Source organism: Mauremys reevesii, linkage group 15 (assembly GCF_016161935.1).
Source record: "Mauremys reevesii isolate NIE-2019 linkage group 15, ASM1616193v1, whole genome shotgun sequence".
Lineage (NCBI taxonomy): Eukaryota > Metazoa > Chordata > Testudines > Geoemydidae > Mauremys > Mauremys reevesii.
The window spans coordinates 5,340,826-5,357,114 of NC_052637.1; the positions used below are offsets into that span (position 1 = coordinate 5,340,826).

At 56.4% G+C, this 16,289-nt stretch overlaps 1 protein-coding gene across 1 annotated transcript in view; it reads right to left on the bottom strand.

Moving 5' to 3' along the window:
- Nucleotides 1–2,650: 2,650 nt before the first annotated feature.
- Nucleotides 2,651–16,289, bottom strand: part of LOC120383980 (butyrophilin subfamily 1 member A1-like) — a 64,562-nt gene continuing 50,923 nt past the window's right edge. Inside the window, exon 8 of the mRNA XM_039502314.1 lies at nt 2,651–3,324. Within this exon, the coding sequence (XP_039358248.1) occupies nt 2,774–3,324 (551 nt within the window). The 3' untranslated portion in view covers nt 2,651–2,773. The remainder of the gene's footprint in view (nt 3,325–16,289) is intronic.

The window sequence follows — 16,289 nt, forward strand, 5'->3', positions numbered from 1 at the left end:
TGTGTGGAGACATCAACTATTATAGAAACCACATTATAATGTTTACTTTGCTTTACTATACATGGGATTATAATAAAAATGTCATAGGAAAGATCCAAATGATAACTCTAGCCTGTGTTCTTGCACACAGGTTGTTAAACCCTGGGAAATTCTGAGAGCAAATTTGATCGGACTATATCCAGTACCACAGAAGCGATACCAGTTTGTACTGACAGCTACGGATGATTTTTCAAAAGAGGTCGAAGAATTTCCACTTAGAACTATGACAGCACATGAGGTGGAGAAGAAGACGTGAAATTATATATCCACATGGCTGTGCAGAGCAGATACTGGCAGATCTAGGTTCTGAACTGAATAAGGAGGTAACAGTTTACATTGGGTGTTATTTCGACTATATGGTCAATTACACAATCATGACCATGTGACAGGGGCTGTTAGCAGCTACAAACTGAGCCCTTTGGAAGCCGGCATCCTGGTCACTGAGAGCACCCAGGGCACCGGGTGCAGTTAGAGTAGGAGGGACTGAGCAGTTTGGGTTTGGAAGGGCAGAGGGGATCACTTGCACCTGTAGGGAGCCTGATGAGGTCACTGGCTCAGTGCTGAGAAGAAAGCAGCTGTATAAAATTCTCAATTGGAGCAGGAAAGCGGCTCCTTGTAACTGCTGCTATGTTGTGATGCACCATAAAAAGTCATAAAGATGCTTGGTGGAAGTTCCCCAGCAGCCTGCCTGCTGCTTAATTCACACAGAGGTCTGCCAGCCCAGGGGTTGCAGGAACTGATGGGGGAGCCCATTCACAGTTAGAAATTTAAAAATGAACATTGCCTGCAATATCTTCATGACACTTCATGCTGTAAATTGTGAGCGACAACACATTATTGTGTCTTGTCATATAGTAAAAACAATGTTGTATATTGATCTATTTGCCAACATATTTCCCCATGTAATAACACAGTATGATTGGATAAGAGAACACAGTAACTACACATAATTCAGTGAGAACTAGGGAAAGGAACGTAGATATTTCTGAAGGAAATTTTATGGAAAAATTATCTATTTTTAGATTAATATTTCCCTGAGTTAAAAATTAGGAAAAACACAAAGCTTCAGGAGCCCATGCCATCTAGACACCAGTAGACTGGATAAAAAGCACAAATGAATCCATTATAAGATAATTTTAGGGTATTCATATTCAAATAATCAAGGTAAGTTTAGGGCACTCTGCCATGGATGGCATATTATGAATAAATCTTCAAAACTGAATTATTACATTGAAAATGTTCATAACGCATCAAGTTTAAAACAAAAAGGAGTCCTAGCAATGCCATGTGATGTGCCTCCCCTCAGACTCTGCTCAGCTAGATATTCAAGAAATTAGGTTCAACAGCTAATGTCAAGGAATTAGATCAATCAGTCACTATTTTTACAGAGCTTTAGAGAAAGTGGTGGACAGAACCCAGAGGAATTGTGATGAATTTCCTGGAGAAACTTTATTTTCTTTGTACTCTAAACCTCACATGGCAACAAAAATATCACCCTTTCGGCTGATTTATGGCCGAGAAGAAAGGTTTGCCAAATAGCTTCACCAAATTTCATGTTATATGTAATTAAATGCCAGTGTCTTTAATACAATTAAGTTAATTTGTGATGACTGAGTAGAGGGATACAACCCCTTCTCTATTTCTTTATCAAACTACATTTGTTGTGTCCTTATAATAAAGAACATGAAGAGCCTGGCAGTACACTGAAATCAACAGTGGACACTGTCATTACATTGTCTGCAACTAATATGTCTAAAGAAAAATAAATTAAAAACTGGAGATTGTAGGAGAGATTTCTATCGATAGGAAGAGAGCATTTGAGGGTGGGGACCGTGTTTTGTTAATTGATGTAAGAAAAAGAAAGGAAGGGTCATATCTTGATTGCCCAATTAGATGTAGCTAGAAAGTTAAAAATCACATGAATTAATGCTGACAGAAGTTCAAAGATTATTATATAATCTTGTGTGAGTTAACTTAAATATATTGCTTAATTAATTCTAACATTTTTCAACTATTAATTTTCAAAGGTGTAGTGCAGGAAGTGGTTGTATGTGCCCTGGCTTCCAGAAAGAACCAGTCCAGACAATAAAGAGTGGGGGAGAGGGAGATCGAGAGAGAGCAGCTGCACATGTGTGTAGTTGTGATGTTTATGACACATGTACATTGTAACTAAACAACCCAGTCTGACAAACTGAACAACCCAGTCTGACAATTTAATAGTTTATTTTGTTAAGATAAATATTTAGGATTTCTTGAAATTCCACAATTGAAATACTAATGACACTATTTAGAGAAGTTAAACTTCACTATAGATTTGAGGGAAAGATAAAAAAATGTAAATAATTCCATTATTACATGCTTATTTTTTGAAATACTGTTCAAATGTTAATTAAAATATTCTTGTATTTACACCTTGTTACAATAATATTTTCTCAATTAAAATAATCTTTTTTCTTTCATATTTTACACTGAGATTTCACAGGGGTAGAAAATTCTGTCAGGAGTGAATGACCCCATCCCCCAGCACCTGCTACCCCTGGGGCGGGAGATGGGAAAGGTAGGGGTTGGGGGTTCCCAGGTGTCCGTTTTTCGACTGGGACCTCTAGTTGAAAAGGGAAACTGGCAGCGTCCGGTCAGTACAGAAAGTCCAGTTGCTGCAGTAACTGGCCCCCACCACTGGGGGCGGGAAGAGCAGCAGGGCTGGGAGGGGCCAGTCTGTGCCGCGGGGTCACTGTCAGGGACAGAGATTCCCTCCGTCCTGAGCTGGGACCGGGCAGATTATCAGGGGAGCCGCGTTTGTACCCCCAGCGTTGAGACCAGGATAGAAATAAGGGCGGAGCTTCCCGGAGAAGGTGCCAATGAAAGTGAAGAGATGGGACCTGTCAGTCACATTGTAAAACGAGACCTCGCCCGCCTCATAGTCCAGGAAAATCCCCACCCGGCTGGGCCTGACGCTCACGGGGAGGGGGGTCGTGGGGGAGGTGCAGGCTGAGTATTCCACATCCCTCAGTTTGAGTCTCCAGTAGTCTTTGTGTGTCAACTCCCCCTTCCTGCTCACAGATTCCCTACAAACCCCCAGGTCCCACTCAGTCTTGTCTCCCACCTCCACCTCCCAATAATGCCTCCCGCCCGCGAACCCCTCAGCGCCCAGGACACAAGGAAAAGGATCAAATCTCTCAGGGTTGTCGGGCAGATCCTGTCGTCTGTCTCTGAGTCTCACACGTTTCCGATCCTCAGACAGGACGAGCCAGGGATTTGCAGTGTCTGGATCCAGAGTCACGTCCACTGGGGAGAGAGTCACAGAGTCAGGGCCGGGGGCAGGAGCTGCTCACTGGGATCAAAGGGAAATTAACCTGTGTTCCCGTTAATCACTGGGCCGGGGGTTGTGGCCTGAGGGGAGTCAGGGCCCCTCTGCCTGTGGGGAGACAATGAGGGGAAAGGGCAGGAGGAGCAGGGGAGGGGTTGGAAGGTGTCAGGGGAGGTGGGGGAGGGGAGGTGACAGACTGATGCTGGGAGAGGAAAGGGGAGGGGGAGGTGACAGGAGCAGAGAGGGGAGGGAGGGACAGGGGGTGGGGCAGGTACAAGGGCTATGGGGTGATAAGGGAAGGTAGGGGCACCAGGAGGACAGGGGTGTGAAGGGAAGGGCAGGTTCCAGGGGGCTGCAGGGGTGAGGGGAGGGGTGGGCACCAGGGCAGAAAAAGAGGACGGACCCCAGGGGGCACAGGGAAGCAAGGGAAGGGGCAGGCACCAGCGGTCAGAGGGGGGTGAGGGAAATCAAGGGGCGGGTGAGCTGCCAGGGGGGTGAGATGAGGAGTGGGGGAGGTGCAACCATGGTGCGGGGGAGCGAATGAACAGGCACTGGTGCCAAAGGGGCAGAATGGGGGGTGAGGGAGCAGGTGAGCAGAAGGGGGCAGAGAGAGGGGTGTGGAGAAGGGCAGGCCCTAGGGGGGCAGAAGAGTGTGCAGGGAGATGTGGGCACCAGGGGGCAAAGGGAGGATGGAGGGAGGAGTGGAACCCAGAAGTTAGGAGAGGGTGAGGGGAGGGGAGGGGTGTGGCAGTGCTGAGGTGAGGGGAAGGGCTGAGACCAGGGGGGTGAGGGAAGGGACTTGCACCAGGCAGGCAGAGGGGGCAAAGGAAACAGCAGGCACCAGGGAGGCAGATGGTGCCAGGGTAGAGCTGGGACTTGGGGCAGAGGAGGAGCTGGCACCAGGGGACTGGAGGGTGGTGAGGGGGGCAGGGGTCACGGGGCCAGAGGGGAGGGGAGGGGCAGGGGTGAGAAATAAGGAGAAGGTTGCTTGGGTGATGGTGTCAGAGGGGCGAGAGGAGAGCAGGGTCAGTGGGGAGAGGGTGGGGAGGGGCTGGGGACCAAAAAGGAAGGGGACAAAGGGTGTGTCAGGTGTTGGGGGACAGGGGAGGGAGGGAAGCAGGGCCAGCTCCAGGCACCAGCCTACCAAGCACGGCACCTTGGGAGGGGGCGGCGATCAGGGTTTGTTTTTGTTGTTTTTGGTTTGGCCAGGTGGCACTGGGGCGCGGGGGGGACTTGGCCAGTGCTGGGGGGTAGGGACTTGGGCGTCATAACACGGCGCTTGGGGGGTCGGGACTTGGGTGGTGCAACGCGACGCTCGGGGGGGACGGGGACTTGGGCGGCCCCACGCGATGCTCAGGGGGGCGGGGACTTGGGCAGCGAGATGTGGTGCGGGGGGATGGGGATAATTTAGTGATGCTGAAAACGTTCCCTTCTCCTCCAGAACTGCGTTGGAATCACCTTCCCTTTGTCTCTACAAGGAAAATATAGTTTCTATGAAAAAAACACAATTTTTTAATTAAAGGGACTGAGACAGAATAGGTTACTCAGGGCTTGGCTACACTTACAAGTTGCAGCGCTGGTGGAGGCTTTCCAGCGCTGCAATTAACACCCCGTCCACACTTGCAGGGCACAACCAGCGCTGCAACTCCCTGGTTGCAGCGCTGGCTGAAAACCCATCCGGGTTGGGGTATAAGGAGTGCAGCGCTGGTGACACCAGCGCTGCTCAGCAGGTGTGGACACTCACCAGCGCTTTACCTGTCCTCCAGGGAATAAGGAGCTATCCCAGAATTCCTGTTCAGCCACTCTGCACATCAGTTTGCACTCTACTGCTCTTGCCTCAGGTGACCCGCCCTTTAAATGCCCCGGGAAATTTAAAAATCTCCTTCCTGTTTGCTGCAGCCAGGTGTGGAGTGCAATCAGTTAATCAGTTACAGGTTACAGGTAACCATGCCTCCTGTGCAAACGAGCCCCAGCATGGAGCACAGGTGAATTGCAGGACCTCATCAGTGTTTGGGGTGAGGCGTCTGTTCAGGCACAGCTGCGCTCCGGCCGTAGGAATTACGATATCTTTGAGCAGATAGCAAGGGACATGCTGGATAGGGGCCATCAACGGGACGCACTACAATGCAGGGTGAAAGTTAAAGAGCTGCGGAGTGCCTATTACAAAGCCCGCGAGGGTAATCGCAGATCCGGAGCTGCTCCAACGACCTGCCGTTTTTACTTGGAGATGGACAACATACTTGGGGGTGACCCCACTGCCAATCCCAGGGTAACGATGGACACTTCTGAGCAGGCTGGGGGACAGGAGGAGGAGGAGGCTGCGGGGGGGGGAGAGGAAACCGCGAGTGAAGCTCCTGGGATGGGGGAAGAAACCGCAGATTCCCTGGAGGCATGCAGCCAGGAGCTCTTCTCAAGCCAGGAGGAAAGTACCCAATCGCAGCAGCCAGCAGTTGCAGAAGGACAAGCAGAGGAGCGGGGTACCGGTAAGCGGCTTTTATTTTCTGGGTGGAAATGTTTCTGGAGAGGCAGGGGGGTTATGGATGCATGCATGGCAGCGTCTAGATGTGGAATAGCCCGTTGATGTGGTCTATCACGTCGCGGTAATCTGCTTCAGTTATCTCAGCAAAAGCTTCATCCAGAGCGTGGGCAATATGCCTGCGCAGGTTTATAGGCAGAGCCACTGTGTCCCTTGTCCCAGTGACGGTGACGCGTCCGCGCCACTCTTCGGCCAGGGGACCATTTCTGAACACAGGCACGCCGCATAGGGTCCCGGGCGGAATCCACATTGCTCTAAAAGAGCCCCGCTGTTCCCTAGTGACTCGCAGTAGGGAAACATCTTCCAGGATTAAGTCCTGTGAAAATGTTGGGAGACTCTTTAGTGAAGAGATAGGGAGATAAGATCACCCCTGCATCTGCATCTTCACTCAACCCCTCTAGCACTCCAGATTACCCGAAGCAACCAGCTCCCCTCTCACTCAAGCCCCTCTTCTCCCTATATAAGTAAACACTCCTCACTCACCATTTCGTGGCTTCTGTTGTGTTTTCCTTTTGGGATAAAGAATGCAAGTGAGAACTTGCAAGTGAGAACTCCCTCAGTGTAACAATTCATGTCTGGAGATAGTGGATACAATGCTGCCCGTGTTAAATGTTGTCATTTGTCTACAGTGACCTTGACTGGACTGCCCAGATGTTCAACATCACAGAGGCTTCAAAATTTGAGAAAAATCCCGAAAGAGCAAAGAGGACATGCTGAAAACTGTTCTTCAGCACTCTGCTACAGAGAAAAGAATTGAAGGAGTGGCGAGAGAAAGAAAGCAGGACCCGCAAGAGAAATGCAGTGGCCAAGAGGAAAAGCACGGAGCGGCTGCTAAGCATCCTGGAGCGCCAAGCGGAGTCTATAGAGTCACTCGTTGCCATGCAAGCAGAGCACTACCGTGCTACTCCCCCACCCGCCCCGTCCTTTGTGCCTTGTGCCCCAATGTCAGCTCAAACCACCTTTCCCCAGCATCCAGGCTCTTACCACCACCAGCTGCCTCCAACACCTGTACGTTCCCCAACCAGCCCTGATACCTACCACCACCCTTACCCTCTGCATTCAACCCCATCACCATGCAGTATATGCACCCTGAAGTGCAGGATTCATTAAACAGCAATCCAGACATGGCATATGCAAACTTGTGACTGTACAGTTCACCAACCCACACCCTTGCCCTCTTGTGTTAATGAAATGTTGTGTGTCTGTCTGTCTGTCAAGGAAGTTTTTCTTTTCAATAAAACAATTCTTGGCTTTGAAAACAGTCTTTATTATAGCAGATAGTGAAAGATACCTTAGCCCAGTAAAGAAAGAGGCACTGCAAATCATATTATTATTATGGATAATAGAATAACAGTGTAAGCAGTGCAATTCACTCCCATGCAAGGCAGCAAACATTACTGTTGGCTTTCAGCCTCAAATTCTTCCCTCAAGGCATCCCTAATCCTTGAAGCCCTGTGCTGGGCCTCTCTATTAGCCCTGCTCTCTGGCTGTGCATATTCAGCCTCCAGGACTTGAACCTCGGTGGTCCATGCCTCACTGAATGTTTCACCCTTCCCTTCACAAATATTATGGAGGGTACAGCAAGCGCTTATAACCGCGGGATGCTGCTTTCCCCAAGTCTAGCTTCCCATACAAACATCTCCAGCGAGCCTTTAAACGCCCAAAGCACACTCCACAGTCATTCTGCACCGGCTCAGCCTGTAGTTGAACCGGTCCTTGCTCCTGTCAAGCTTCCCTGTATAGGGTTTCATGAGCCAAGGCAGTAACGGGTATGCGGGGTCTCCAAGGATCACAGTGGGCATTTCGACATCCCCTACTGTGATCTTCCTGTCTGGGAAAAAAGTCCCTGCCTGCATCTTCCTGAACAGGCCACTGTTCCGAAAGATGCGTGCATCATGCACCTTTCCAGGCCAGCCTGTGTAAATGTCAATGAAACGCCCGCGGTGATCCACAAGCGCCTGGAGAACCATAGAGAAATACCCCTTACGATTAACGTACTCTGATGCCAGGTGGGGCAGAATAGGAATATGCGTACCATCTATCGCCCCTCCACAGTTAGGGAAACCCATTTGTGCAAAGCCATCCACAATGTCCTGCACGCTCCCCGGAGTCACGGTCTTTCTTAGCAGGATGCGATTAATTGCCTTGCAAACTTGCATCAAAACGATTCCCACGGTCGACTTTCCCACTCCAAACTGGTTCCCGACCGACCGGTAGCTGTCTGGAGTTGCCAGCTTCCAGATTGCAATAGCCACCCGCTTTTCCACCGTCAGGGCAGCTCTCAATCTTGTGTCCTTGCGCCGCAGAGTGGGGGCGAGCTCAGCACACAGTCCCATGAAAGTGGCTTTTCTCATACGAAAGTTCTGCAGCCACTGCTCGTCATCCCAGACTTCCATGACGATGTGATCCCACCACTCAGTGCTTGTTTCCCGAGCCCAAAGCGGCGTTCAACGGTGCTGAGCATTTCCGTGAATGCCGCAAGCACTGTAGTGTCACACGCGGCAGACAAATCCATATTGATATCATCGTCGGACTCCTCACTGTCACTTTGGAGCTGAAGGAATAGCTCGACTGCCAAACGTGTTGTGCTGGTGACACTCATCAGCAGAGTCCTCAGCAGATCGGGCTCCATTTGCCACAGAAATCGCGATTCACAGAGAGTAACAGAAAGACACTCACAATGGCGCCAAAGCGCTGCGGAATGAATGCTGGGATGTGAAGCGATGCACCACGGGCGCTGGCAAACAGGAAGCGGAATGACCGCACACTTCCTTCCCCTTCCCACAATACTCAGCGCCAAAGCGGCGCCAAAAGCGGGACTAGGTGGTCTGTGGGATAGCTGCCCACAATGCACCTCTCAATACAGCGCTGGAAAGTGCTGCAAGTGTGGCCACACTGCAGCGCTGGTAGCTGTCAGTGTGGCCACACTCCAGCGCTGGCCCTTACACAGCTGCATGAGCAGCGCTGTAACTCCCAGCGCTGCAACTTGTAAGTGTAGCCAAGCCCTCAGACATAGGTTAGGGGGTTGTTATAGAAGTGAATGGGTGAGATTCTGTGGCCTGCATAGTGCAGGAGGTCAGACTAGATGATCGTAATGGTCCCTTCTGACCTTAAAGTCTATGACTTGGGCAGTGCGACCCTCGGGGCGGGGACTTGGGCGGTGCAGCGCTCGGGGGCGAGGACTTGGGCGGTGCGGCGCGGCGCTCGGGGCGAGGACTGGGGCGGCACGACACAGCGCTGGGGGGGGCGGGGACCTGGGTGGTGTGACGTGGTGCAGGGGGGCGGGGACTTGGGGGACACGACGCAGCGCTGGGAGGGCGGGGACTTGGGCGCTGCAACGCGGCGCTTGGGGGGGCGGGGACTTGGGTGGTGTGACGCAACGCTCAGGGAGGGATCGGGCGGCGCTCGCAGGGGCAGGGCGGCGCTCTTTTTTTTTGTTTTGCTTGGGGCGGCAAAAATGTTAGAGCCGGCCCTGGAGGAAAGGGGCAGGCAGCAGGAGGGTGCAGGGGGAAGGGAAAGGGCAGGTGCCAGGGGATTGAGGGGGTTCAGCAGAAGGGCAGGCACAGGGAGGGCAGAGGAGGGAGGGAGAAGCACCAGGGGGCAGAGAGGGGTGAGAGGCAGGGCAGGTGGGTAGACGGAGGTGTTAGGAGAGGGGATTGGGGAGAGGCAGGTGCCAGGGGGTCAGAGTGGGGCTAGAGGAGGGGTGGGCACAGGGGGACGAGGGAAGGGGCGGGTGCCAGGGGTCAGAGAGGGTGGGGAGAGGAGGGGTGAGGGGAGTGAGAAGGGTGAAAGTCAGGACAGCAGAGGAGGGTGAGGGGAGGGGTGGGAGACATGGCACAAAGGAGGGAAAGGGGAGAGGTGGATGCCAGGGCATAGCGGGGGTGTGAAGTGATGGGAGGGCTCCAGGGTGCAGAGGATGTTTGGGGGAGAGGGGCAGATGCCAGGAGGGCAGGGGGAAAAGGGATGGGCTGTTCCAGTGGGGCAGAGATGGGTGGAGGGCAGGGGCATGTGCCAGGGAGGCAAAGTGGGAGTAGAGGGACAGGGGACCAGGGGAGCAGAAAGGGAGTGAGAAGAGAGGGAGGGATGTTGTTGAGGGGTCGGAAGAGACGCAGGGTCCAGGGTCCCTCATAGGGGTGGGGGAAGGGTAAGGGAGGGGCGGGAGCCAGAGAGTGGGGAGGGAGAGGCAGGCCCCAGGGAATCTCTGTTGCTTTGGGGCCATGTGGGGTTGGTTTCTCGCTCAGAGCAGGTTGGTGCTGTCCCCACACACACTGGGGGTGCAGCCCTGTCCCAGGGGGAGCAGCAGGGACTCTCCATGCTGGCAGGCCCCACGGACCCCACCTTCCAGCCAGGAAAACTGCACAGCCAGCCCCTCCCCTTGCCCAGCCCATCCCCACAGGGGCAGTTGTCTGGATTGGGCTCACTTGGGGGGCAGTACAGTGGAAGATTCGCAGGAGGGGGTATAAATGCGCACTAATGGGCTGTTGCTAATGAGGCCAGGGCAGTGGGGAGGGGAGGGGGCATTTCCTCACTTACTGCCCCCTCCATCTGGGAGAAGCTGCACCGGGGACCAGGCCCAGTTCACACCTGCACAGCGCGTCTGCACTAGGGGTTTGCACTGGTGCAGCTACACCAGTGCAAGGAAACCCCAGCAGACATGGCTGAGATACTGCTGTGCCAGGGGCCGTAACCCCTCCCTTCACTGGGGTTATGGATCAATAATTACAGGGTCACTGGAGCAGGGGAGCTGGACTCTGGGCTCCCAGGTGGGGGCCCAACCCACTGGGCTGCAGAGTCATTCTCACCCCCACGCTCTGGCCCAGTGCCCATGGCAGTGTTTAGACACAGGGGGACGTCATCAGACACCTGGAGCCCAGCGGTTCCAGCTCTCATGGCATCACACGGGGGGATGGAACCTGGGGCTCCCAGCTGAGGGCCCAGCCCCTGGGCTAAAGGCTACAAGGGAAGCGATGGCACCTTTGTCTGTTCATTGAAACCAGTCAGCAAACCCGACATGGATTCGCGAATAGTTTCTCTTGACCCGAAATATAATTTTGCAGCAAATAAACTATTTGTCCAAAACATTTCACCCAACTCCACTGCAAACCTGTCTGAGCAACTTAGGAGCCCCAATCCCAGTGACCTGCAATGAGAGACTGTCAACATCCCCAGAAACGCAGGTACAGGCAGGCCAGGCTCAGGACATCAGTGATGAAACACTCCAGAGCTGCTGTTTAATTTGCCCTTTGCAGACAAATGCCCCCTGAGCCCCTGATCTCACCCCCACAAATCAGGCTGAAAATGGAGACTCGGCTCCAGCCTGAACTCTGTGCCCAGAGCCATTTGTCCCATGGACGCTGCTAGCGGCACAGACCCTCTGCAGCTGCACCTGGGCATCTCCCAGAGCGGATAACAGTCACAGAGACCGTCTCAGAGCCCCAAGGGCTCAGGTGTCTCCATCTAACGACTGTGCCAGCCATCCCCCTCGCTCTCATTAACCATCCCTGGGAAAGACACGCTGGGAACTTCCACACCCAGACTCTGGAGACACTTTGGGTCCTTCTACACAGCCTGCAGCAGCGAGTCTTGGAACAGGGTGGACAGATTCAGGCTTACGGGGCTCCCTCTTTGGAATTAAAAATAGCCACAAAGATGTTCAGGCTCTGGCTGGAGCTCAGGCTCTGAAGCCCAGGGTGGAGCCGGGTCTGCCCCTCACAGAGCAAGAGGGGACATGGTCTGTGTCCACATCCCCTTCAGCCCCTTTCTGGGATGGGGAACAGCAGCCCCAGGTCCCCTCCCTTCACCCCCACGGCAGGGGAGTGAGAGCCCTCGGCCTCCTGGGCAGTGGGACCTCCCAGCACAGGTTCCTGGGTGAGGGTGAAAGTGTCTCCACACAGAGAGCTCTGTACACCCGGCCAATACACAGATGTGCCCGTGGATCAGGATCCGGGATGGTGCTCTCCCTAGGAGTGAAGGAAGCTCCCTAAAAGTAGAGGGGTCACCCACTCGTGCCAGCCCTTCTCCTTGAGCTCCTGTCCCTGCACCCCTGAACCCTCGCTCTCACACTGCCCCTTCTTCCTGAGCCCCTGCCTTCACCCCACCTCTTCCCCACACCCTGACCCCCTGGTCTCTACTCTCAGCCCCGTCCCCCAGCTGGTAAAAAGTGGGAGGGAACAGCCCTCCCATTGGTAAAAGTGATGGGGCCATGGCCCCTGGACCCCCTCTTCCAGTTCCCCTTATCACTCCCCAACCCCAGGAGGAGAGGGGCCTTGGGGCAGTGTCAGTGAGTTCAGTGCTGGGGGTACGAGTGGGGTTTACACCCCGGCTGCTGGAGGTCTGTGTATCGAGGGTACGAGGACATCACAGCAGCCGTGTGCGCCCCTCACTGTCCTGTTAACATGGCTCAGCCCTGACATCTGCCAGAGCCTCTCACGGGGGAGGAATCGCCCCGGGGCCCACTAAGGCCTTGGCCTCCCTGCGGAGGTGGCCGGTGAGGCTGCCGTTAAAGTGAGTTACGATGTGAGCTCCTGTCCGCTGGGAACTGGACTCTGAGCCTGGGCTGGGATCGGTGACTGGGGAGTGAAAGGCCCCAGATGCCCTCACTGCCCCCCTGAGCCAGCCCAGCGCCGCCAGCCATTCAGAGCAATAACAGTGATGCTCAGGCTTGGTGACACAGCCAGTGCCCCAGCAGGCAGGGCGAGGGCCTGTCCAAGGAGCAATGGGCACAATCTGCAGCAAGGGAGGTTGAGGCTGGAGATGAAGAAACACTTGCTAATTCTCAGGGCAGTGAAGCTCTGGACCCGGCTCCAGGGAAGGTTGTGGGATCCCCATCACTGGAGGTTTGTAAGAACAGGTTGGACAAATCCCTGCCAGGGATAGTCTAGTCTCTGGCCTAGCGTGGGGGGCTGGACTAGGTGACCTCTCGAGGTCCCTTCCAGCCCTGCATTGCTCTGGTTCTAGGTTACAGCAGTTCCTGGGCCCAGGGCCCTGGGGGCTCTAAGCCTGGTGAGTGGCAGGTGACAGAGTTAACACTGTTAGTGACCATGGCAGCTGGCAGCTCAGCGTCCCTGCCAGGGGCCTGGGCTGGCATGTGGCTGCCTGTACCCGGCTCAGCTGGGTGTTACTCAGTGATGAGCTGCCAAAATATTAACAACAGGTTCCCTCCTCCTCGCCTCATGAGGGGGTCGTGCCCGCCCGGGGGGGGGGGTCGTGCCCCATCCAACCCCTCATGTTCCTTGAAACACACCCCCCGGGACCCCTGACCATCCCCCCCTTCCCTGTCCCCTGACTGCCCCTTGCCGTCCCACCCAACCCCTCCTCTCATTCTCGATGGCCCCCCAGGACCCCTACCCCACCCAACCACCCCTTCTCTCTGTCCCTGAGTGCCCCCACCACCTCATCCAACCCTGCTCTTTCCTGACTGCTCCCCGAGACCCTTGCCCCCATTCAATCACCCTGTTCCCTGCCCTCTGACCAGGGCCGGCTCCAAAGCCCAGCGTGCCAAGCGCGCGCGTGGGGCGGCATTTTGCCGGCAGGGGGGCAGGCGGGTCCAGCGGACCTTCCGCAGTCATGCCTGCGGGAGGTCCAACAGAGCCGCGGGACAGCGGACCTCCCGCAGGCATGACTGCGGAGGGTGCGCTGGTCCCGTGGCTCTAGTGGAGCATCCGCAGTCATGCCTGCGGGAGGTCCAACGGAGCCGCGGGACCGCGGACCTCCCGCAGGCATGACTGCGGTGGGGGCGCAGGTACCGGGGCGCGGGTGGACCTCCCGCAGGCATGCCTGCGGATGCTCCACTAGAGCCGCGGGCCCAGCGGCCCCTCCGCAGTCATGCCTGCGGGAGGTCTACCCGAGCCGCGGGACCAGCACCTCCCGCCGGCATGACTGCTTGGGGCGGCCAAATTCCTAGAGCCGCCCCTGCCTCTGACCGCTCTGACCCCTATCCACCCCCCTCACAACCCACCGAACACCTCCTCCCTGCCCCCTTATCACACTGCCTGGGGCGGGGACCGGGTCCACTCCGCCGGGACCACGACTGGCGCCGCGGAGCCCAACTCCCCGAGCCGGGCCAGGCCAGAGCAGGCACCACTCGGCCGGAACCGCGGGGCCTGACTCCCCGGGCCAGGCCGGGGCCGGAGCCGCTCAGCTGGAACCACGGGGCCCGACTCCCCGGGCCGGCACCAGGGCTAGAACCGCTCGGCCGGAGCCGCGGGACCCGACTCCCTGAGCCGGGCCAGGCCAGAGCAGGCACCACTCGGCCGGAACCGCGGGGCCTGACTCCCCGGGCCAGGCCGGGGCCAGAGCCGCTCAGCTGGAACCACGGGGCCCGACTCCCCGGGCCGGCACCAGGGCTAGAACCGCTCGGCCGGAGCCGCGGGACCCGACTCCCCGGGCCGGCACCGGGGCTGGAGCCGCTCGGCCGGAGCCGCGGGACCCGACGCCCCGGGCCGGCACCGGGGCGGGAGCCGCGCGGCCGGAGCCGCGGGACCCGACTCCCGGGCGGCACGGGGCTGGAGCCGCTCGGCGGGCGCGGGACCCGACTCCCGGGCGGCACCGGGCTGGAGCCGCTCGGCGGGCGCGGGACCCGACTCCCGGGCGGCACGGGGCTGGAGCCGCTCGGCCCGACTCCCGGGCGGCACGGGGCTGGAGCCGCTCGGCGGGCCGCGGGACCCGACTCCCCGGGCCGGCACCGGGGCTGGAGCCGCTCGGCCGGAGCCGCGGGACCCGACTCCCCGGGCCGGCACCGGGGCTGGAGCCGCTCAGCCGGAGCCGCGGGACCCGACTCCCCGGGCCGGCACTGGAGCTGGTGACGCGAGTCCCGAGCTGGGCCGGGTCGGAGCCGCTCAGCCGGGACCAGCCCAAGCCAGGGGTGCTTCGCCGGGACTGGGCTGGGAAGCTTGGCCGGGGCCAGGAGGAGCCGCTCAAGTGGAGCTGGACTGGGCCACGTGCGCCGTCCCCCCCACCCGGCTTACCTGCCTGCTCCTCGTTTCAGGCTTTCCGCGAACATCTGATTCGCGGGAAGCAGGGGAGGGGGAGGAGAAGGAGGGTGGAGCGTTCAGGGGAGAGGGGGAGGTGAGCTGGGGCTGGGGGCCGGGTGGACAGCTGCCCGAGCCTTTGTTAAATTTAAAAACTTTTTAGAACCTGGTTGTCCTGGAACAACCGGTTCTAAAAAGGCTTCTAAATTTAATAACCGGTTCGTGCGAACTGGTGCGAACTGGCTGGAACTCACCACTGGTGTTACTGGGCCGTGTGGACAGGACCTAGGGTTGGCACCTGTCCATAGGGTCACCAGGCGTCCGGTTTTTTATTGGAATGCCTGGTCGAAAAGGGACCCTGGCAGCTCTGGTTGGCACCACCGACTGGGACATTAAAAGTCTGGTCAGTGGCGCAGCAGGGGCCCAGGGCTAAGGCAGGCTCCCTGCCTGCCCTAGATCCGTGCAGCTCCTGGAAGTGGCCACCAATTTACTTCCCTGGAGTTTGAAACTTTTCTAGCAGAGTCTGCAGAGAGGAACATTTTACACAGAAGGTCATCCCTATATTACCCTCACGCCAATGGGGAAATCGAACGGTTTAACAGACGTTTGAAAGAGAGTTTGCAAACAGCTGAACTGGAAGGGCGATTGTGGATACCCTTCACTACCGATTTCTTGCACGCATTCCGGGCTACCCGACATGCCACAACACAAAGATCACCCACAGAGTTACTACGTGGGAAACAGATGAATACTAAACTGAACATTGTTGGATTGTTAAAGGCACGACCTGAGGCACCTACCAAGGATGATGTGCAAAAAAACAGTTGAACGGAATCAAGCAAAATATAAGGCTTTCACAGACAAGTGGTGGGATGTTAAGGAACCAAAGTTTGAGTGTGGTTCCTTCATTAGAATACAAAAACCCACAATCCAAACTCCCCGCCCCAGGCCTGAGTCCACTCCCGCATCCAAACTCCCTCCTGGAGCCCACACCACTCATTCCCACCAACACCCCAACACCCTGCCCCAGCCCGGAGCCCCCTCCTTCACCCCAAACCCCTCATCCCTGGCCCCACCCCAGAGCCCGCACCCCCAGCTGGAGACCTAACCCCCCTCCCACACCCCAAACCCCTGCGTCAGCCCAGTGAAAGTGACTGAGGGAGGGGAGAGCAAGCGACAGAGGGAGGGGGGATGGACTGGGCATCAGAGAAGAGGAAGGGCAGGGGCAGGACCTCAGGGCAGGGGTGGGACAGGGGTGTTCGGTTTTGGGAGATTAGAAAGTTGTCAACCCGACCTGTCCAGGTTTTCCCAGGATTGTCCCTTTGCCCATGTCACTCTCCTGGGAAATCTGTGAGTCTGCCCAGGACATGACAAGTCCCAGGTGTGTCAGTGGCTGTAGCGGGGGAGCTGTGGGGTGGTGGTGCCTATGCAAAGGGAC